This window comes from Mus musculus, chromosome 7 (genome assembly GCF_000001635.26).
Source record: "Mus musculus strain C57BL/6J chromosome 7, GRCm38.p6 C57BL/6J".
NCBI classification, from domain to species: Eukaryota; Metazoa; Chordata; class Mammalia; order Rodentia; family Muridae; genus Mus; species Mus musculus.
Genome location: NC_000073.6, coordinates 79,392,282 through 79,415,689, shown reverse-complemented (window position 1 = coordinate 79,415,689; position 23,408 = coordinate 79,392,282). Strand labels below are relative to the sequence as shown.

The window sequence follows — 23,408 nt, the reverse complement described above, 5'->3', positions numbered from 1 at the left end:
GTGTGTAGGAAAAATATCCACTACAAAGAAAGAGTGCAACCCTAAGCCCCAGGCAGTGTGGAAAAGGAAGTCAAACGAACATCGACTGTTAAATCTCAGGGAGGCAGAGATCAGACAGTTGTAAAAGATTCTATAAAGAAAAAAGAGTTAACGGGTTATCTACAGTAACACAAAACTTAGATAATCCTCACTTCCCACCAGCAATTCTAGGTGAAAGAGGCAATGAAAAATGACCATAAACTTAACACTTCTTCAACTAGTAGAGCAAAATAAAAACTTTCAGATATCAAAAACCTCAAACTATATCAAGAAATACTGCAAGAATTAGATATTTATGACATTATGTTTTTCCAGGAGAAAGGTATGTGCTTCAACAGAGGTGAAAGAGGCAAAGAGGCAGTACACGTATCAGGAAATCCAAGGAAGTCTGTTAACAGTGGCGACGGGAGGTGAGGCTGCGGGGCTGGGTGGCAGGTCACTCGCTGAGTGTGCACAGAGTCCTGGTTTAATCTCCAGCTCTGCACACAAGGAAGCAAGAAAAAGAGGAGAGAGGGGAGCAGAGGAGGGAGGGGAGCCAATGCTCCCTGAGTTTCTTATTATGGAGGACAGGTTCCAGCCCTCCGTCGGTATAGCTCTGAGGAGCGCCTAGGAGTGGCAAGAAGGCAAGATATAAATTGAAATTTTTACTGGCTTATAGTTTTTTTTTCCTAGTACATTAATGCTTTACATTTCAAAACACCAGAGGGAAACACAGCCTGCCAAACCACTAAATATGGCAAACCGTGGAAGGACACAGTACTTGAGTCGGCTACGTTTGCTTCCCGCTGGCTTAGGTCGTAAGCACAAGGCGGTATGCCTGGAGCCTTAATTACATGGCTCTTGCCAGTGTTTACACATTTTGCCCCCTCCCCATAATTCAGCAGTTTAGAAATGCCCTTTGGAAAACACTTAAGCTCGCTGTTCAGGTAAGGTCCAGGATCTATTACAGTTTTATGTGAAGAACATAAACCATCGCGGTGCTCAGAGCACAAAGCCAAATGCATTTTAACTCTGCCCCGTCTTATTATCCCCACAGGGCCTATTGCTCTGGGTGCACAGCTTTCTAGAACAAAGGGTTTTTAAGAAATATATTATGTTAGAGCAGAAATGCCCCCATCTAGTGCCTCTCCCCACACTAATAGGCAGATAGATGTCTAAATAAAAAAAAAAATTACCAAAATACAACAAGTTGAGGTACCCCAAAATCAATCATGTAATATAGATGTTGTTTTGAGGTTAACGGATTGGAAAAACCATGTATAACTAAGCAGCAAAATAATTGAGGGAGATTATAATGATGTCATCCACTCCTTTCCCTGCTAAGGTCCGGCCCCATCTGTAGCAAGAGCCTATTCTGCTAGATTATAGCTGAAGATGTTTCTTGATCCCATGGCTGGTAGAGACTTCCAGAAGATGGGCAGAGCTCCCATTCCCTGGTTAGGCACTGCCTTCGTCTTTGACCTAACTTGGAGAGATTCAGTTGGGAGAATACCGAAAAGATACCATTAACTTAAAAAAAAAAAAAAAAAAAAAAAGGAAAACTAGATACAACTGGATATAGCGGCATGTGCCTACACTAAAAAAGCAGACACAGGATTGTCAGAAGTTCAAGGCCAGCCAGGGCTACATAATGAACCTCTGTCTCAAATACTCCAAGCCAACAAAGGTCATCTAGATACAGAAGAGACAGAGACATTTCAGAGCTGTTTAATGGGTAGAACGCGCTGAAACAAGGACTCAGGCTCTCTTAACCAGCATCATGTGCTGAGGTCACACTGGACTCTGAATCAGGACTCCGGCACATGAAAAAGATTTAAATTAGGGCTTGAAATATAAAACTTTATATTTAATCTATGGGTTCATAGACAAAAAAAAAAAAAAGGATGCCATAATATTGTTACAACAACTAATATTTATCCTAAAATTAAAAAAAAAAAAACAAAAACAAAAAACAAGGGCTGAAGAGATGGCTCAGTGGTTAAGAGCACTGACTGCTCTTCCGAAGGTCCTGAGTTCAAATCTCAGCAACCACATGGTGGCTCACAACCATTCATAATGAGATTTGATGCCCTCTTCTAGTGTGTCTGAAGACAGCTACGGTGTACTTACATCTAACAATAAATAAATCTTTGGGTCAGAGTGAGCAGGACTGGAGTGAGTAGAGGTCCTGAGTTCAACTCCCAGCAACCACACAATGGCTCACAACCATCTGTACAGCTACAGTGTACTCACATACATAAAATAAATAAAATAAATCATTAAAAACAAAAAACAAAACAAAAACTCGAAAAAACCCATGATGGCCACTGATATTTCCCTTGTAGTTTTAAATAATTTGCCTAAAATTGTTAAGTCAATAAATAATTCACTTCCAATTTCCCAGTCACAGACTTCAATGGTCAAAGTACATACAGTTTAGTATTTTTGCTGATTTTTGTTTTGTTGTTTTTGTTTTTCTAGACAAGGTTTTTCTGTGTAGCCGTGGCTGTCCTGGAACTCACTGTGTGGACCAGGCCTGCCTCTGCCTCCCGAGCGCGGGTGTTAGAGGCATGGTGGTCAACCTGACTCTGCTGACAGTATTTTCACTCATATTACAAGACAATAAAGACTTCACCTAACAGAGTTGCAGTATCAAGGAGAAAAAAAAAAAAAGACAATGTTCTATACTCTTGTTATACATCAGGTGTTTAGGAAATTAGGCCCAGAGATGGAAAGTTGTTTTTTTTCCTTCAATATAGGAACATTTTCTTCCACCAATGTGAAGGGCTGAAGCTCCAACCTTACAGTCATTAGCTACAGCCGCCAGTGTTCTCGGAGAAGTCCTAAGCATGGCTCCGCCCCGCTTTCTCTAACCCGGACCCTCAAACACATTTGGAATATGGTTCATCAGCTCACCTGTTCCTCACCACTTCTAAGATCATGGTTGAAACACAAGTTCTCTGGGGGACGAGAGTCTGAAGAAACTTGGAGCCTTGGAGGAGCTGAAGATCCTTGAAGCTTTTTACAACAGAAGTCTTTAAAAGATCAAACACCTAATATAATTGAAGAAATAAGAAAATGAGCCAACGGTTCCGTGGGGCTCAGTTCTTTCCTGAGCGACGTGTCTCTTCGCTCTCAGTCCGCCATCCCACAAACACAGATCAGGTAATGCAGTCTGTAGAGCCCAGTCGGCAGTTTGTAAAGGACTCAATGTGGCTGGTTAAAAGATGCACCAAACCCGGCAACAAAGAATTCCAGAAGATCGCCATGGCTACAGCGATAGGATTTGCTATCATGGGTTCACTGGCTTCTTGGTGAAACAGATCCATATATCCATTAATAACATTACTGTGGGTGGCTGAGTCCTTTCTCATCCCGGGACGAGCGAACCAGTGAGGGGGTGACAAGAGCATGAAGTGAAACATTGCCTGGATGCTCTGTGATTGTTTCTTTCCTCCTTCCTATGAGGTTTTCTATTTCTCAATTAAAATAATTTCAAAATAAACACTTTCTCCATAACAGAAATTAAAAAAAAAAAAAGAAAAAAAATGAGCCAAGATTATAGTTTCTGATCTGAGATCACACACAACCCTACGGCGGCTGTTTAAAGAGATTAAGATGCTACAAATGCTGCAAGCTTCAGTGGGAACTTACAAGAGCTAAAGACGGGCCTTCCTTCATGAGAAAACATCAACATAAATGCTTCCCTGCCAGTCTGGTGGTACACACCTCCAACTTCAGATACTCAGAAGGCTGAGACAGGAGAATTATAAGTTTGCGACCAACATAGGCAACTCAGACCTGTCTCAAACTTTAAACTGTTTTTGAACATTTGTTTATCAGGAGGTGTGGTTGGGTGCGGAGGGTGGAGGGAGTGCACGCCAGGGTTATGTGTTGAGGTCAGAGACCGGTTCCGGGAATTGGCTTTCTCCTTCCACCTCGTGGTTCCTAGGGACTGGAATCAAGTATTTTCAGCTGCTGAGCCATCTCAGCAGCGCCCTTAACTCAATTTGTATAAGTCAGCAAAGGCAGGTGTGTAACTCAGTGTTCCACCGCCTGCTACCAAGGGTATGCATCACTGTTCTGAACCACAAAACAGTACAGCAAGGTGAAGACAAAAACGTCACTCCCAGTCCTGGAACCCAGGAAGAAAAGAGGGCAAGAACTTCATGCTCTCGTCGCTGATTGTTGAGGACAGTTCTTAAGAGTGCGACCATGAGACGGCTGCTGCACAGCCAACTCGAGTGGCTCTCCCGCAGCTAAGCAGGTAACACAGTTCTCAGTCCACGCTACCATGATCTGGCTTTCTCAACAGGAAATGAAGGAATCTCAAGTTTTTCGGCAGCTAACAAAAATAGGTTCTTTTATGCTTTCCTGCCGACTATAAAAGCATAGCAATAACCTTACAAACAGCATACCTGTTCCTCAAATCTCTGTATTCTCGTGAGAGAGAGGAGAAGAGCGATGCTGAAGGGACATAGGCATTTACTGGGATCCCCCTGCTGTCCAGCCTACGATAAACGGAACAGTCATTAGTCTGCTTAAAAACATGTTCCTCCATAGGTCTGAAATGTCCATGGAAGAGGTAAAACTATAAAGCATTTAGAATATAGAGAAAATATGTATGAGTAGGAATAGAGTTCTTAGGTATAATACCCAAAGCACAACTTATATAATAAAACTGACTTAAGAAATGTTTGAAATGTTTTTTGAACATTTCAAAAAAAAAAAAAAAAAAAGAGAACTAGTAAGTACACGAAAAAACACTCGTTACCAATTAACCAAATGCAAAGCGAAGGCTCGAAGGGAAGGATGCCAATGCACACCTGTCAGAGCGAAAGCAGCAGTGAGACAGACAGACAGACAGACAGACAGTGGTGACAAATGTCAGCCAGGATGGGAAAGGATATGAATGTAAACTATCAGTTACTTGGGAAAATAGTTTGGTAGTCAGTCACAAACTTAAGTACAAATGTGTCTCACAGCCAGGTGGCGTGGTGTACATTTCTGTAATCCTAATACTGGGAAGGTTGAGCCAGGAGAATTAGGAGTTTAAGGACAGCATTGGCTACATAGTGAGTTCAAGGCCAATCTAGGCTACATTTAAAAAAAAAAAAAAGAGGTATAAACTAATTCTTTGAAAATACCAACAAGCCGGGCGTGGTGGCGCATGCCTTCACTCCCAGCACTCAGGAGGCAGAGGCCAGCCTGGTCTACAAAGTGAGTTCCAGGACAGCCAGGGTTACACAGAGAAACCCTGTCTCGTAAAACCAAAAAAAAAAAAAAAAGGCAATTTTATTAAAACTTAAAAGTGCCAGGGCAGGGAAGCCATGATTCTTAGCAGCTGAGCTGCCTAGAGGGGCGAATGGAGAGAGAAAACCAAAAGCCCAGCAGGGGCCGTCTGATGCCTGGCACGCGGAGCACAGGCAGCTGAAAGAGATATGGAGGCTTTACAGAGAGAGTAAGGATGCCCAAGGCACCAGAATAAGCAGCTTAGGCTCTGACCAGCATGAGGAAGGTTCTCAAATGGAGCTTGTTGGCTTAAGGGTTCAAGAATAGCATATCTATCTATCTATCTATCTATCTATCTATACACATAGATATATATATAGATATATAGATATTCATTCTACTTTCAAAGATAAAAAAGATGTTCTAGACTCACGGATGCTCTGTATTTGTGCTTCTGGTCATTAATTGGTGTAAAAGAGACTTCAGAACAAACATCCTATCTCATATATGCTTTATAATATATACTAATATACTTTTATTAACTATATGTCATTATAAAATAAGCTTCAACTTAATAGATTTTCTGTTCTCAAAGTTGAAAGACACTGTATAGAAACTTTTTGTTGGGCTGGTGAGATGGCTTAGTGGGTAAGAGCACCCGACTGCTCTTCCAAAGGTCCGGAGTTCAAATCCCAGCAACCACATGGTGGCTCACAACCATCCGTAACGCGATCTGACTCCCCCTTCTGGAGTGTCTGAAGACAGCTACAGTGTACTTACATATAATAAATAATAAAAAAAAAAAGAGAGGGGAGGGGATAGGGGATTTTAAAAAAAAAAAAAAAAAAAAAAAAAGAAACTTTTTGTTTAATTTATTCTTCTCTCATACAGCACATCCTGACCAGTTTCCCCCTCCTTCCACTCCTCCCAGCTTCTCCTCTCCCTTCCCCTCCTCCATATCCACTGTTCCTGTTTCCCTTCAGAAAAGAGCAGGCCTCCCAGGGATATCAACTGAACATGGCATAACAAGATGCAGTAAGAGTAGGCAAAAAAAAAAAAAAATCCTCATATCAAGGCTGGACGAGGCAACCCAGGAGGAGGAAAGAGTCCTGAGAGCAGGCCAAAGAGACAAGAAAATAAAAATTGTTCCCCCTAAAAGCATCTTAAAGCTACCTTCAAGTGTTTCAGAAGTTCTCTGCCTAATTCACAGTCCAGTTTGATGGCAAATACGATGTGCAGAATAACGGTGCCTTCCACGTGATAGAGTTCGTCTGCTGGGGCAGTAATAAGCTCTGACAACCTAGGAGATTCAACAGCAAAGTCTAGGTTAAGGCTACGGAATGAAAAAGTGCTGGGGCGGACACGCTGCCGGCTGAAGCTGCAGGACCTCAGGAGGAAGCAGAAGAGGCAAGCCCACCCCTGCTTCTCTCGACAAAACTGACCCAGACTTGTCTCTAGTCAGTGTCTCCATGCTTCACATCCCACACTCTTCCCAGCCCAAGCCACTCCCATCAGGCGCTGTCCTCTCCTTACCCTTAGCCGTCCACTGACGCACTCTATTTGTTCTTTGTTTGGTTTTGTTTGGGGGTAAGGAGCAGAGTTTCTCTGTGTAGCCTTTGCTATCCTAGAATTCACTCTGTAGACCAAACTCACAGAGATCCCCCTGCCTCTGCCTCCCGAGTGCTGGGATTAAAAGTGTACATCACCACTGCTCAATATTGTCATAAGGGTTCCAAATGACCTCCACATGACCAAACCAATAAAGTCCCAAGTGGCCTTGAATCTGAAGAACTCCTGATCTATCTGCCTCAACAACCTAAGTGCAGGGATTATAAACCTGTGCCCAACACCTGCTTTCCCTGCAAACCTTTCTCTCCTCTAGGACACTGCCACCCTCCCCCACTGCTCTATTTCAGAGCCGTTCTGCTTCTTCCTCTTCCTGTCTTCCGTAGATAATTCCATCCTGACCCCTGGCTTTAGTGCCCTCCCATTTACATGTATACGTGTGCTTAGCTTTCGATAACTTTTAAGTAGGTGTCAATTTATATTTTGGGTTCAGACTTTGCTCTACATAACCTCTACTTGCTCAGTGCTCCACCTGGGCTGCTGATATGCATCGCAAATTGCATGCGGTCAGAACCGAGCTCCTTACCCTCTGAAACCTGCTGTCGACGCTGCCTCAGTCAACACTGAGAACCACCTTCTCATCAGCTGTGCAAGCTGTGTGTAAAGGTTATTACACACTGGAGGCGGCTGACTGAGCAGGGGCTCACCAGCACGCGCTCATTAGCCCGGCTGCTTGGATTCAAATCCTGGTTGTTGTTTTCTGACTATATAATATACCTTACTTTGTTTCTTGGCTCCCACATCTACAGTACAGTAGATGCTAATTCTACTGTACAGTATACAGACCTGGCACAGAATAAGCACTCTATGCACTTGTATTCAAAACGAAAACACCCCCTTCCTCAAATATGTCATGCTGTGCTCTGCCTTTAATCTATTCCCTAGTTCAAAATGCTCTGCTCATTGACATGTGGTGGTTCTTATCAGTCAGGCTCTGGTTAAAACAGAACCTTCCCAGAGACTTTCTCCAGATCCAATCTAAAGTAGTTGTGCTGTGGCTAACTAACATGCCGTCTCTTTGACTTATCTTCCCATGCTATGAACGCTAAGATTCTCTTCTTACCAAAATGTAAGCTCTATAGCAGCAGGAGTCTCATCTGACTGTCAGAGGAACTAAGAACTCAGAGACCTAAGGAACACTAAGTCACAGAGCACTTAATTTTTCTCTAGTAACTAGAGGTTAACCCTGCATCTTATAAGACAGTTATTGGTACTTTCCTTAAAAGATGTAAGGCTATAAGGGACTGCGTTCTTCTTCCTTCCTAACAGAGTAGCTAGGGGAGGATGACAGTTCTGTACTGAGGGGCAGGAAGGGGCGGAGGCGAAGCCACACTAACGACCAAGCGGGCACACAGTGAAGGCGAGTCTGGGAAGATGCGCTGCACGTCTCACTGTGGTACTCACTCATCGCTGCTCTGTTCCTCCCTGTGCTGCTTATCCAGCTCCCTGAAGAAGGCTATGATTCCGTCCAGAACACTCCTTCTGCTTCCCTGGGAATAAGATGATGATTATTATTATAATAAAAGAAATGGTCGCCTAATTGAAGGTAAAATAACCAAGGATTATCTAGTACAAATGTACATGAGTGAGCTGCAACCTGGCCTGAGAGTAATAACACACAGAACCCTTTGAAGCTGCAGCAGAGTCTGAAATACTTCACGATGCCAGGGAAACAGCCTGGCAAGTAGAGTACATGCCCCGGGTGCCCAACCATAACTTGAAACACTGTTGTGCTGCGATTTTCCCCGAGATGAAACATCCCATCCTGCAGGGACTCTCCGTAAGCTTAGGGAGTAATGACGGACAAAAGCATCAGGAAGTCCCTGAACCTGAGAGATGCACTAGGCCCCATCTGCCTCACTGCCTCAGGCACATCTGAGCAGCAAGGACAGGAGAGAGAGAGAGAGAGAGAGAGAGAGAGAGAGAGAGAGAGAGAGAGAGATACCGTCAGACCAGCCAAGCCAACTGAAAGCGACAGGGACCAGCTGAGGTAGGTACTGAGCTGCCTAAAAGAGGCTCCCTCCAACTTGCTTCACGGCCTCTCTAAGTGTGCAAGACACCCCAGGGTTCCAGTTTTTGAGAACTGTCACCCCTGAGGGGGTGGGCTTTTGATAACGGAGTCTTTGAGTCATTTCTGCTCCTGTAAGTAACTCTCCCCACACTCCTAAGAGCCACCCTGATATACCTTATTGGTTCACCTTGGCGGTCTTCGGGGGTACCCTGGCTTGGATCTGCTGTTGGCTCCCTCTCTGTGACTGTCTTCTCATATCTCTCCAGGAATTGTGTCACACAACAGGTACCACAGTGTCAGACTTTCTGTGGCCTTAGTGCACACCCTGAGGTCTTCATTTCTTTGACTTTCACACATAACTATACTTTCTCCTTGGCTGAGAAGTGTGACCAAATCATCACAGATGATAAACATGTATGTCTTAGCATGGAAACCAACAGTCTGAAAAGGCTAAACTGATATAGCTGCTTAAGCCACAAGAATTAAGGAGAAACGACTGTTTTTATTTGTACCTTGGAAGAGAGAACCAGAAGCTGATAGACCAAAGGTGGAATTTCTTGAAGATTCAACTTTGAGAACATCGTCAACACTTTGGCCACCACGAGATTCATCTCTTCTGGCGTTAGACAGACATCCCTGTGGAGCAGAGATATTAAAGCCCAGCCAGAACATAAGTGCTTTGCTTTTAAAAAATTAAACTCAGGGCTTTATAAGAATCAAAATTCTATCAAGCTTTTTCTTAAGAAATAAAATGTAAGGACTAGGGAGATACCGTGGTAGGGTAAACACTTCTTATGCAAGAATGAGGGCCAGGGCTTGGATCCGCAGGACCCATAATTTCAGCCAAGACAGGATCTCTGAACAAGCTGGCTAGCTACAATAGCAGAATCGGCAAGTAAGAGATTATGTCTCAATACCTAAGGCAGAGGATGGTCAAGGAAGATACCCAAGCCTAACCTCTGGCCCCCACATACACCAACGCTCACAAACATATGTACCTGCAAAGTAGCAAAGACATATACATATGCCCATATACACATCCCCACACAAAATGAATAAATGAATGAATGAATGAATGAATGAATGGCTAAAAAGACTGCCCAGTGGTTAAGAACACTTGCTGCTTGCTCTCCCAGGGGACTAAAGTTTGGTTCTAAGCACCCACAATGAGCAGCCCCAAACCAGCTGTAACTCCAGCTCCAGGGGAGCCCACACCCAGCTTCTGGCCTCTGCAGGCATTCGCATACACTTGTGCACATAGAGAAATAATAAAGCAAGCCTTTTAATACGATTGGGAGTTAACAAATAAGGTAGATATTAGACTACAGTAGTCCTCTCTAGGCTTTCTCTTATGCATAATCCTTAAAAGGAACCAATATATTTATCTAAATAAGGTCATTTCAAAGAGATGACCTCATACGTTCAATAAACGTATACATTACACACGTATACATTTAACAAACTAAGCCAAGAGAGAGGGAAGGGAGGGAGTTCTAAAGCAGAAAACGGAGGCACAACTGCTACTACTCAGAACAAGTGGAGCGGGAGCTTGGGGTGCCTCCGTCCTGTGTAGGCGCGTTGACAAAGCCTGAGGCAAAGACACATAAGCAATGCTTACTTGAACACAGAAGTGAGCTGGATCATGTACCGTTGAGGCCATCTGGGAAAACACAATCAGTTTACTTCATTTTAACTCCTTTTCACATAATTTTATAAAACTAATGAAGAAGGGGGGTGGGGCATTTCAAGTTTGATTTTTACTGCTGGGAAGCAAGACAAAATAATTTAAAACAACAGCTGGGCAGGATGGCTGGGATCTTGTCAGGTCAGAGGCAGTATAAACCCTAAAGCTCAAGTTCAAAGTCTCCCTCCCCTACACAGCAGGTCTGAGGGTTAAATGAGACCCTGCCTCTTTAAGATATACAAACATGAATAATAGGATGAAAATTAGTCTTTAATTCACCATACTAGAAAATCAAAACACATAATGAGGTTTATGCCAAAAAAACAAACAAACTACTGATAATACCCAATACCAGTAAAATCATGGGACACAGACACACTTTATATACATTTACACACACACTTTACATGCATTTACACACACTTTATATACATTTAAACACACACTTTATATACATTTTATACACACTATATACGTTTTACAGAGTGTATAAGTTATAACTTTAAAAAAAGCACACACTCAGGCTGGAGAGATGGCTCAGTGGTTAAGAGGTCCTGAGTTCAGTTCCCAGCAACCACATGGTGGCTCACAGCCATCTGTAATGAGACCTTATGCCCTCTTCTGGTGTGTCTGAAGACAGCTACATTGTTCTCATATACATAAAAAACAAAAAATACTGTTTTTTCTTTTTTAAACAAAGAAAATATTTGAACCAGAACTGCCAATATTCCAGAGGCTACGGCAGGAGGATCATGAATTTGAGGTCTTTATGGAGAGTCTGAAAATAAGTTAGCTAGGCCTGACAGTGCACACCTGTAGTCCCAGCACTTAGGAGGCTCAGACAGGAGAAATGCCACAAATCTGAAGCTAGCCTGAGCTACAAATGCCACACATCTGAAGCTAGCCTGAGCTACAAAATGAGACCTTGCTTCAAAAATAAAAGAAGTAAAGTGTTTCTAAAAGTAAAGAAAGAAAATACAAATGAGCTAGACAAGTCTTCTGCCTAAGGATATCAGGACTTCATAGAGTACTGTGCAGCTGTGGTAAAACAGAGTCAAATAAACAATAAATGTGTACTTTGGATATACTGAATTATCTCTCTTCCCCTCCCCCCCTAAAAGCCATATGCAAGCCAAATGGTGTTATAATAGTATATTGTTATTATTATTGGATTTTGTTTTGTCTTTTTAAACTCAAGGTTAATTTAATTAGCATGTAAGAGAAAAACCAGGAAACTGGCCTAGAGGAAGGGGGACAGAAAGGAGGAAGAGAAAACCCTACATCTTTTGATATAAGCACAGCAGCAGCAGGCAGAGTCGTGGTGGTTAATGTAGGGAAACTTTAGACAGTGAAAAAGCCCTGAGTGTCTGGGAAAGCATGCCCAGGGTTTGTCAGCAATGGGAGCATGTGTGTGTGAATGAGTGTGTACACACACACACAGAGCACTCAGAAAAGCATGCAAGCCGCAGAACTAATAATGGAAGCCATCGGGCTGACCAGATGGCTCAGCAGGTAAGAGCACTGACTGTTCTTCTGAAGGTCCTGAGTTCAAATCCCAGCAACCACATGGTGGCTCACAACCATCCGTAATGACATCTGACACCCTCTTCTGGTACGTCTGAAGTCAGCTACAGTGAGCGAGGTCGACCGGAGCAAGCAGAGGTCCTAAAATTCAATTCCCAACAACCACGTGAAAGCTCACAACCATCTGAATACATAAAATAAATAAGTCTTTGGAAAAAAAAAATAATGGAAGCCATCAACTTCCACCCAAATGATGGGAAGCAAACAACTGCTTATTCTACTTCTGAAACGGTCAATTGTAGCGCAAGCTGCTCTTCAATCCACTACACAAGTGAGCTGACTTGGCTCCTGATCCGCCTGCCTCCACCTCCCAAGTGCTGGGATGATAGCACATGGCAGCATGCCTGGCCCTTATGGTGGTATATAAACAACAACAATCATCAAAATAGACAACGAATTTTACTAACATGGCTAGGGATGGTGGCACATGCCTCTAATTATAGCATTCTACAACGCTAGCCCTCAGCAGGCAGAGGCATGAAGATCATAAATTCAAGGACAGCCTAAGCTACACAGTGAAACACAGTCTCAAAATAAACAAAATTTCCTAGTTGAATGTGTGTGTGTGTGTGTGTGTGTGTGTGTGTGTGTGTGAAAGAGAGACATAGAGATAGAGAGACAGACAGACAGAAGGGACTATCCAAGGGAAAGAGGGGGAGGCAGGGGAAATGGAGAGTACAGTGGAAGAGGGGATTAATGTATAGTTAACTAAAGTGCAATGACACATGCATAAAAACGGCATAATGGAACTCATTCCTTTGTATTCTAGTGTTTAGAAAAACTATTAATTTGTATAATTAACAAGAAAAAAACCTAAACAAAAGAAAATTCCCAACATCAACAACTATAACAACAACAACAACAACAACAAATCCACTTTACAAATATCAATACCTGGAAGGAATCACTATTAGGCTTTTGGCCACGTGTAATCCTGAGACGCTCCTACACTTTTATGAGACTCACCTGACAGAACACAGGGTGTCAATCAACTGCCTCTTATATTCTTCCCCATTCAAATCACCTAAAACACAAAAATGGATGGAAAAATTTATTCATAATATGAAAACAAAAACAAAAACAAGTCAGTAGAACCTGAAGAAAATCACCTTTCCCACAAGCGAGGACTTCCTTCTTGGTGGCCAAGGCAGTAAGGATGATGGGTAATAACTCCAAAGATTTTCCATTCACTAGGCGGTCCTCTCGGACAGCACCCACAAAGTCACTAGCCAAGTCAACAAGTAATGGGCCTGGAAAATGGTGGACCTGAAAGTTCAGGGAGAAAGCCTTAAGCAGGAATCCAACGTTTGAAAACTTCATGTGAAATAAGCCTACTGCTGAAGTACTGAACGACACGACCTCCCACAACAGGCAGGGCGAGGGGCTTCAAAGGTTAGGCTACTCCATGGATCCCTTAACGCCTTCAAGATCTACCAGGAGATTTACATCTGCAGCACCTCAATATAAGCATGATCTAAGTGGTTTATACGGGACTGGCGCATGCTGTAAGCCAAGTTCTCATTCCTGTGTTGTAGGAACTAGATCAGGTTAGGCACTTGACATTTCCCATCCGTCTTACCTCCAGCATTAGTAATCCTATGATCTCTGATGCGACATCTTGCTGCAAATCTCCCGATTCAACCAACTGGATACAGCAAGAATATATCTTGTATCTCCTAAGGGCTCCATCTTCCTCAGAGCAGGGGGAGCCTTGATGTTTTAGACAGGTGTACAGAACAAAGGAGAGAGAAAGGAAGCCCAAGGATATAAACAGGAAACTTAAGCAAGTCTGTAACGCAGTACTGAAACACAGTAGCAGGGCTGTAACAGCGACGTCGAGGGGTTCTGACCAAGTGCTTGGTGTAGCCAAAGCAAACGGGCTGACGTGTCACCTGCTTCACTGACGTACTTTCATACACTGTCTTATTCATACACTGGTGAAGCCATTTGGGAATGGGGGTTCGTTTACCTAAGATTAATGCCTTAAGTCAGAACACTATCGCTATGTTTTGTCAGTAGAGTAAGAAGGGCAGTGAAAACCCATCTCTTCCATAGGTAAGATGCAAGAACACTGACAAAAGGAGACAAACTTAATTCTAGAGTGAGCCAAAGACTAAACCAAAGGAGCATCTATATGTATGTATGTGTATATACAACTGGGTTCAAGCCGGGCGTGGTGGAGCATGCCTTCACTCCCAGCACTCGGGAGGCATAGGCAGGCGGATTTCTGAGTTCGAGGCCAGCCTGGTCTACAAAGTGAGTTCCAGGATAGCCAGAGCTATCTAGAGAAACCCTGTCTCAAAAACAAAACAAAACAAACAAACAAACAAACAAACAAACAAAACTGGGTTCAGTGGAACACTCCTTTATCCCAGCAGGCAGAAGAGGGAGGGAAAAGGAGGGGGCATTAGGCTAGAGACTTGGCTCAGTGGGTAAACGTGTTTTTCCATGCAAGTGTGAGGACTGGAGTTCAAATCCCCAGAGCCCATAAAAAAGCTGTATGCATAATATGAGCCTCTGTGATCCCACAGTGAGATGGGAATCCTGAAGCTCCTGGGTCAGCCAGCCTGCAAGATGCAGCGGGAAAGCAGAGATCCTGTCTCAAAGACAATGAGAAGCGGCCGTCCTCAGACCTCTACGTGTGCTTAGTGGCCTGTGTTTACCTGCACTTACACACATAAACCTGGAGACAGGCACAGCAGTGCACAGTGTGATCCCAGAACCCAGGAAGTGAAAGCAGGAACCTGTGCACTGTGCAGATAACGATTTGATCTATACAGTGTCCTGAGGAGCAAATTTATGGAGATCGAAGGTAGATTAGGTGTCTTTGGACAGGGATGGCTTGGGGCTTCATTCAGACCACCACAGTGTGTAGCCTTGGCTGGTGTGAAGCACACTATGTAAATTAGACTGGCCTCAAACCTATAGATCCTCGTGCCTCTGCCTCCTGAGTGCTGGGATCAAACATGTGCACAATCCCAATGGATTCTATTTTTCTCAACCCCACAAAATACTCAACAAGGCTCCATAAGGGCCGACTCAGCAGAATGATCTGTGGTGTGTTTTTATGCCTGTGCAGTGGGAAATGCATTTCTGTGGAGAAGTAGAAATAAGCCAACTAAAAATAAGCCACTTGTTTGTTTGTTTGTTTGTTTGTGTTCTGAGACAAGGTCTCCCTATGTAACCCTGGCTTTCCTGAAACTCACTTATGTAGACCAGGCTGGGCTCGAACTCACAGCCATCCTCCTGCTTTTGCCTCCTGAGTGGACAAAAGCCACTTTTAATTTCTGACTTGTAGAATTTTCTTCTGCCACACCTGGGCTTGTAGATTATATCTATATCCTGTAGGTGGGAGGTTGAGGCAGGAGGATTACAGTTTCAAGGCCTAAGCCTAAAAACAAACCAAAAACCTGGAGACAGGCACAGCAGTGCACAGTGTGATCCCAGAACTCAGGAAGCGAAAGCAAGATGATCACTGTGAGACTGAGCCCACCTACACTACAGAGAGACCTGGGTCAAAAGAGGAAGAGATGGCTCAACCGTTGAGAATATGTACTGCTGTCTTACAAAGACCCTGAGTTCAGTTCCTAGCACCCACATCAGGCGGCTTACAAAACACCTGTATCTCTCTAGTGCCAGGGGATCCAACACACTCCTCTAGACACACACACACACACACACACACACACACACACACACACTCACAGGAGAAAATAAAAATATTTAGAGCTGAGCACACTGGTGCACATTTTTAATCCTAGCACTCAGAAGGCAGAGGCAGGTGAATTTCTGTGAGTTCAAGGCCAGCCTGGTCTACAAAGGAAATTCCAAACCAGCTGGGGCTACATAGTGAGATCCTGTCTATAAATAAATAAATACATTATTTAATTTAATCCTACCACAATTTATAAAACCACTCTGGGTCACAATCTGAACATGGAGCCATTGCTCAAGATAATGAAACAAACGCGGTACACTTCCTGAGAAGTAAGGCTCCGTATGAGGCATGCAAGATACTCCATTCCACTCTAACCCAGAGCTCCCCAGGACCTCCGTGAGTGCTAGACACATCTTATTCTCTTCTCCACAGTCTGAGAACCAAAGCAGAGTATTCTCTTTACAGGCCCCGAAATCAGCAATACAGTCTCAGGCTGGCATTCCGGTTCCCTTCAGTAAGGTCTGAGTATCCCACCGAGGAGAGCGCTCCTTTAGTTGACTCTGTAGGACCTCCTGAACAAAGAAAAAGCCCCAGTGGGGCTCCGGAGAGCAGTGACACCCAAAGTAAACCAATCTCCCAACAGGCACACTTCGAGGGGCGCCAATCACCTTTGAGGACGGCTCTCAGGAGCGTTCCAACAGCTCTTCCTTTCACCGCTTGGTTCTGAAGGAGACTGGCCAACTGCAACCAGAGGGAGAAAACAATTACGCGTCTCTCCCTAAAGGGCCTCAGTATGCAGGATGAAACAGGCCCCGCCAGCTTCAGGGAGAGCCCAGTAGAGTCCTGGACAACCAAGATTAAAGCCAGGCACAGTGATGCAGACCTATAATACCCCGCACTTCAGGATGAGACAGGAGGATGTTCACAGGTTCTAGGCCAGCCCAGGATACATAGCAACTACAAGTCCAGCAAGAGCCACAAAGTGAAACTACTCAAAAATAAATATTATAATAATAATAATAATAGACTAAGGCTGGGATGCAGCTCAGTCGGTAATGTGCTTGTCTGGTATGTACAAGACTCTGGGTTCAAACTCTTGCACTCCAAAAACTGGCTGCAGTGGCCACACACCTATAACCCCAGCTTCCAAGATGTAGGCAGGGGTATCAGAAGTCCAAGGTCATCCTTGGCTGAGCAGGATTTGGTAACAGCAGTTCGTGTCTTTAGCTCAGTATTGGGAGGCTAAGGTGTGGCTCGAGGTCTATATACATTACAAAGTAAGACTTTATCTCAAAATCCCAAAGGAGGGGCGGGGTTTCATTCCACAAATATTTATTAACTCTTTCGTTAGCACTAGGTGCCGTGGCGTGATTCAGAGATGCCCGCCCACCCATCTGCAATACTTGTAGTGCACATACTTATTCAGAGAACAAAATGGGCACGGTAATTTGACTCAGAGCTTATGGGGGGTGGGGGGTGGGGAACCAACAGAAAAGATGTCATAAAGATGACAAAGACAGACAGTAGCTGGAGGAAAGGGGAGCCAAGAGCAGGTAGAACCGGCAAACCTTCTCCAAGGTCGGAGACATGTGAGCAGAGACTGGCTAGAGAAGAAAAGGCTGGCTGTGCCCACAGAGACAGAGCCATTGGAGGCATCGCTGTATTCAGGCCTCTGCTGAGCAAGGGGTCGGTATGCTTGAGCACCTGAGAGAAGACACACATCTGGTGAATGGTGAGGAGGGAAAGGGCTGGAGCAACTGGCAAAGACCGTATTAGGAAGGGTCCCACGGGAAGTCTGGGTTTCATACGCTGAGAAGCTGCTGAAGAAAACGAGTGCCACTACTTCTTACGAAGGGAGAGGGGTGGTGGGGACATACAAAGCACGAGACACCCACCAGGAGACTGCGTGGATGTGTGAAGAGCAGATGACTGCCTGGGTAGCTGTGTATTGTTGACATGGCACTACCACGCTGAGAACCAAGGGGCATCCTCAATGTTAGGCTCAGAAAGCCTTTCCCCCAGGTTAGTCTCAGGAAGGCAGAGCCTTCCCCTGGTCTAAGCACAAGTGTTTACGAATGATTTATTAGTGTGTGGGAAAACTAGCCGAGGCAGCTTCCTCCTCAGTGTTTTACAGCTGAGACTGCTGGCCTACAGAAACCTCCTGTGGAGGCGAGCTGATTGCAGCCCTCTGTGCTGAGGTTCCGGGTTGCTGTGGTGTGCAGCTTGCCAGTGATTTCACTAGTAAGTCTGTTCGTTTCTTCATTTCCTCGCTATTCCAAGTCAGGGTCCAGGGATAAAGCTATGCAGACTCAGGCAACAAACTGATTACTTAAGCCATCCTGGCTGAGGTCCTTTTTTAACAGGAGCCCTAGCACATGAATACCGGAGATGGGGGAAAAGAGGCGGATTTACAATCTGAGAAACGCCTAATCCGGCACAGTTTGGAGGTAAAGGAAGGGCAGAGTGATGCCAAGAAAGAAGTCAGTCAACAATTCTTTGTTTGTTTCATTTTGTTCTGTTTTGTTTTCGAGACAGGGTTTCTCTGTGTAGCCCTGGCTGTCCTGGAACTCACTTTGTAGACCAGGCTGGCCTCGAACTCAGAAATCCACCTGCCTCTGCCTCCCAAGTGATGGGATTAAAGGCGTGCGCCACCACTGCCCGGCCAGTCAACAATTCTTTTTTTTTTTTTTCCATTTTTTATTAGGTATTTAGCTCATTTACATTTCCAATGCTATACCAAGAGTCCCCCATACCCACCCACCCCCACTCCCCTACCCACCCACAGTCAACAATTCTTGATTTCAGACTTAAGCAACTACCTGGAAAGTGGCAGCATCTGCTAACAAGGGTGAGATTTTGGTTTTAGTAAGCACCTCAATTACCCAGAGGGCTTACCAGAGCCAGCACACTGCTGATCTCTACCTGGTTTCTGTGTCAGAGCTTACACCCTCTCGTCGGAGATATAAAGACAACATGCCGAGTAGCTAACCACAGCATTATTGTTTCATTTTTATAATCACAGATTTACAGTGTAGATTCAGGCATTGGTTTTCTTTTACCAATGATAAACATATATATGTGTACACACACACACACACACACACATAGCCTATGAACTTATTTTCTTTACAGAAGAATGTAAATGAGGACACATCGTCAAGTAAACTGGCTCGTCGCATCCATAACTGCAGGATAGCTTCAGATGCGGCAGCTCTGAGAACTGCACCAGTCAATATACACGGCCTCAGGGGCTGGAGATGGCTCATCGGTCGACAACACCTTCGGTGCTTCTAGAGGACTCAGATTGGATTCCCAGCACCTACGGTGGCTCACAACCATCTGTCATGTCAAGTCTAGGGGATCTGATGGCTTCCTGGCTTCCATGGGCACCAGCTATGCACACGGTGCACATGCAGGCAAAACACACACAGAATAAAAAAAAATGAAAAGCCAAAAATATACTGATTTGTATATACTCGCTATAAAGGCAATCTAAGGTTATTTCTGATTTAAAGCTGATTATAAATGGCTTTCAGTTGTCCTGTTTAATCTCAGCACCCCACTACTTCTTTGTCTGATTGTTTGTTTGGGGTTTTATAGCATCAAGGACTTCATCTGGGGCATGTGTACACCGAGAGTCTTCTGCGACTAAACTGCACCTCACCCTCTCCTTTATATGTAGTTCAGGCAGGACATAAACTTGCAATCTTGTCAGTTTCCCCAGTAGCAGGATTGCAGCTTACAGCTTGGTGTCCATCTACATTTATCAAGGAAACCCCCATCTCCTAACACTGGTTAGAGAGAGGACACACCAGAGCATCCCTGGGGCTCTGTGGCTGCTGCGCTCTCTCCCTACCCACACAGCCTTGGACCGTACTCACATCATCATCTTTCAGGGTTTGAAGAAACTCCTGCAGTTTATCTGTAGTTTTATCTGTTGCTAGAGATAAAATTTTCAGATCCATGGTTGCTCATATCAGAGAACTGTAAATAAGTAAAAAAAAAAAAAAAAAAAAAAAAAAGGTCATAGCTGGAAGCTTCTAGAAACTTCTAAGTACGTCACACTTGTTACAGACAACATAGGCATGGTCTTAAGAATTTCCCATAATTATGTAAGTGGTCTCATAGCCTTCGTATACATCTTCACCATCCATTCAACAGAATACTTAAAGACAAAAGAGCACTTAGCTCATATTAAATATATTATAAATAAAATATATAGGACTATATAAACATCCCATAGAATATCGTTCAACAAATGAGTAAACCAACAGCATCGTAAACAGTGAGAGCCACTTAGATGGCATCATAAAACAAGTGGGGCTGAAGATGTGGCTCAGTGGTACAGTGCTTGCTCAGTATGGGTTCGATTCCCATGCCATCAAAAAGAAAAAAATAAGGGAATGAGAGCAGGGAAGTAGGGGAGACTCGTACAGGGTGGGGGAGATCACAAGCTGTTTAGCTCACACCAAGCAAAGAACAGGCAGGCTTAGGAATTCCGGGCGTGGTGGCGCACGCCTTTAATCCCAGCACCTGGGAGGCAGAGGCAGCAAATTTCTAAGTTCGAGGCCAGCCTGGTCTACAGAGTGAATTCTAGAACAGCCAGGGCTACACAGAGAAACCCTGTCTCAAAAAAAAGTTTGAGACCAGCCTAGGCTACAAAAGGCTGTCTTAACAAACTGAAGAACAAAAGCAAAATGTTTTCAGGAGAAAGGTCTGACCTGGAAATTAAGAAACTAAATTTAGGTAAATTTAGGTAGCCCAGACAACCAGATGATCGACAGTACGGGAAAGGAGGGTTTCATAAACAGAGGCAGGCAAGTCTGAGCTGACAACCGTACTGGGGAACAGGAGACTGGCTGCGATGGCGGCCAAGTGGAGCAGTAAGGCAGCTAGGAGGTCTGACCTCTCAGGGTTGGGGAGAGACAAAACCCTGAGAGAGTCAGCAAAGGAATTTTAATGACAACCATCACAAAGGTTATGAGCAAGGGAGTCTGACCAGACTGAAAACAGTCTTCGAGGCAACTGAACCTCAAATTAATGTGCAAATCAAAGTGGGGAGGGAATGTGGACAAAGAAGAAACTGAGAGGTGGCCTGGAGCTGTGTAAAGATAAAGTCACTCATGTGGAGAGGGGTGAACCTGGGCAGAGGAAGGATGGCGTAGCGTGGACGTGAAGGGGTGGGGGTTGGGAACCATTTTCTCCTCTCCCTCCGGTTCCCACCCCCATGTACAGTACCAGTATTCACTCAGCGGCTCCACCCAGAAACCTGGGCAAATCCTCAGGAACCACTGTCACCCTCCAGATCCACCGCCAAGTCCTACCGACCTCTCTCAAAGCCCACCCTGACTCTCCTCCCACCTCTACTCGGACAGCACCGAACCACTACAAAAACAGTTTCTTCACTTGCTCCCCTCTACACAGCAATAAGACAATTCTGAAAACAAAAACCAAATGATATAGTTTCCTTCCAACCCATCCTTATCTTAGAAGGAATTTTCTGTTGCTTTCTTATTAGACAAAAATCCAAAAGGAGGAGGAAGAAGAGGAGGAGGAAGAAGAAGAGGAGGAGGAGAAGGAGAAAGAGGAAGAAGAAGAGAAAGGGGGAGGAGGGAAGAGAAAGGAAGGAAGCCAGGTGGCAGTGGCACATTCCTTGAATCTCAGTAAGTGGGAGGCAGAGGCAGGTGGATCTCTGTGGGCTAAAGACAAGCCTGGGCTACAGAGTGAGCTCCAGGACAGCCAGGGCTACCACATGTGTGCATGCGCATGCGCGCTTGTACACACGTACACACGTACACGTACACACACACACACACACACACACACGCACACAAGCTCAGAGTCCTGGGACAGGAGAGATGGCTCAGTACTGAGCCTTCCCTGCTATCCCAGAGTTGCTGAATTCCATGCCTAGCACCACATCAGATGGCTCACAACTGCATGGCACTCTCTTCTGGCCGCAGAGAGCAGGTCCTGCAGGGTCTAAGCCCTCGCTTAACTTCCTTCATCACTCTATTCTTTCTTTTTAATGTTAAATAAGGAATTAGAAAAAAAAAATCAGATAGTGGAATCAACCAGACCCAAAGTCTACAAACGCAGCGAGCTTCTCCACAGCTCTAAGCCACTCTGAAGCTGGGGTGCTTCATGCTGGGTTTCACTCCTTCTCTACCAAGGATGTTCTTATGCACGTAACCACCACCCAAGCCGGAGGTCGTGAAAAGGTACACAGAGCTAATTCTGTTTCTGATTTTATCACTCTTCTAAGAACAATAAATTGTTTTCTGTCCTTCAAATCCCCAACACCCTTATAAACGATTTCTCATCTGAAACAAAGATACCCATCCTTGCTCTCAATTTCTACAAAGTCTTCAGACCTCGGCTCAACTCACTCTCTCTCAGATGCTCCGGTGTTACCTCCTCTACAAACACCAGTGAAATTCCTTCCACAATGTCACTAACTTTTTAAACAATTTTATTTGATGTATGAGTGCTCTGCTGCATATACATCCCCCTGCCTGAAGAGGGCATCAGATCCTCCTATAGATGGTTGTGAGCCACCAGGTGGTTGTCGGGAATTGAACTCAGGACCTCTGGAAGAACAGTCAATGCTCTTAACTGCTGGGACATCTCACCAGCCCCCCTCCCTCCCCCGGCAAGTTCTAATATTACATTTTAAATTAATGGCTAGGTCCCCCACTGGTCTACAGTTCCATGAGTATTTCCAGTTTGGTTTATCGTTATCTTGAGCACAGTAACAAGCTTATATTAAGGACATAAGAAATATCTGATGTGGGCCAGAGGGCGTAACTCTGCCGGTAGAACTGCCTAGCAGGCCTGCCGCCCTGGGCTGGATGACGTCATAACCCTAGACTTGTATACACCTAGCATGTTGATGCTCTCCTGTAATCCCAGCACTCAGGTGGAAACATGACCAGGCACACTCTGTAGCCAATATAAGACACTGACTCAAAAACAAAACTAAAAGGAAACAGAAACTATAAAATAAGGCAGCTAATGTAGATTTTACTACCTTAACTTCTATATACGGTGCCGAAAATATACTAAGTGCTTATAGTGGTGGCTGGGTGATTGCTTTGTATATTAAAATAAACGCTATGTAAATGGAGAAATTAAATAAAACATCTGGTGGGGTCGTTAGCTTTTGGAGCTCCGTTCTGCTCGACAGTGCACGTCTTGAGTATCCTGCCTATCCTATGCGAAGTCAATGGCCTCTCTTCCCACTGGCACTGGGCTCCACGCGCGAAACCCGGCTGCGGGACCCTCCAGAAGCAGGCGCTGACACTGCAGGGCAGGGCCAATAGGGAGGGCAGAACGGAGCGAGCCTCGCAAAAACCCGCCAAAGCTGATGTCCCCGACCCCTGCGCAGAAACCAGGCACGGCGGGACGCCACGTCGCAAGGGGACCCTGCCTGTCCTCACCGTCCCACTTCCTCCCTCCTTGTAAGCACAGACCCTGAACAGTCACCTCAACCTCAGCTCGGGATCCTTCCAAAATTCCCGCTCTACTCCACGCAGCCGCACTTCCGTTGCCCAGAGCAACAGGTCCCGCCCCCGAGGTGCACTTCCGACTTCCTA

The 23,408-nt window shown here is 44.8% G+C and overlaps 1 protein-coding gene, 1 long non-coding RNA gene and 1 pseudogene across 7 annotated transcripts in view; 2 read left to right on the top strand and 1 right to left on the bottom strand.

Moving 5' to 3' along the window:
• Positions 1-23,378, bottom strand: part of Fanci (Fanconi anemia, complementation group I) — a 57,955-nt gene extending 34,577 nt beyond the window's left edge. For 2 of the 4 annotated variants that reach the window (XM_006540738.3, XM_011250833.3), the window contains exons 1-12: positions 23,299-23,378; positions 19,695-19,797; positions 16,482-16,554; positions 13,735-13,865; positions 13,265-13,421; positions 13,122-13,179; positions 10,506-10,547; positions 9,400-9,523; positions 8,281-8,366; positions 6,424-6,550; positions 4,437-4,529; positions 2,935-3,071 (exon numbers count right to left, since the gene is read on the bottom strand). In XM_006540738.3, coding sequence (XP_006540801.1) covers positions 2,935-3,071; positions 4,437-4,529; positions 6,424-6,550; positions 8,281-8,366; positions 9,400-9,523; positions 10,506-10,547; positions 13,122-13,179; positions 13,265-13,421; positions 13,735-13,865; positions 16,482-16,554; positions 19,695-19,778 — 1,112 coding nt within the window. In that variant the 5' untranslated portion in view covers positions 19,779-19,797; positions 23,299-23,378. Of the gene's footprint in view, positions 1-2,934; positions 3,072-4,436; positions 4,530-6,423; positions 6,551-8,280; positions 8,367-9,399; positions 9,524-10,505; positions 10,548-13,121; positions 13,180-13,264; positions 13,422-13,734; positions 13,866-16,481; positions 16,555-19,694; positions 19,798-23,298 lie in introns of those variants that run through there. The other 2 variants (NM_145946.2, XM_017322082.2) reach the window with 2 other exon arrangements.
• Positions 3,097-3,380, top strand: Gm16017 (annotated as a pseudogene).
• Gm31653 lies at positions 17,078-19,194 on the top strand. 3 transcript variants are annotated; one of them, XR_003946650.1, is made up of 4 exons: positions 17,078-17,545; positions 17,968-18,054; positions 18,177-18,260; positions 18,946-19,194. It is a non-coding gene; the product is annotated as a predicted gene, 31653 (long non-coding RNA). The 3 variants fall into 3 exon arrangements; XR_391640.4 differs by lacking the exon at positions 18,177-18,260; XR_882247.2 differs by lacking the exon at positions 18,177-18,260 and having other exon boundaries at positions 17,938-18,054.
• Positions 23,379-23,408: the final 30 nt, after the last annotated feature.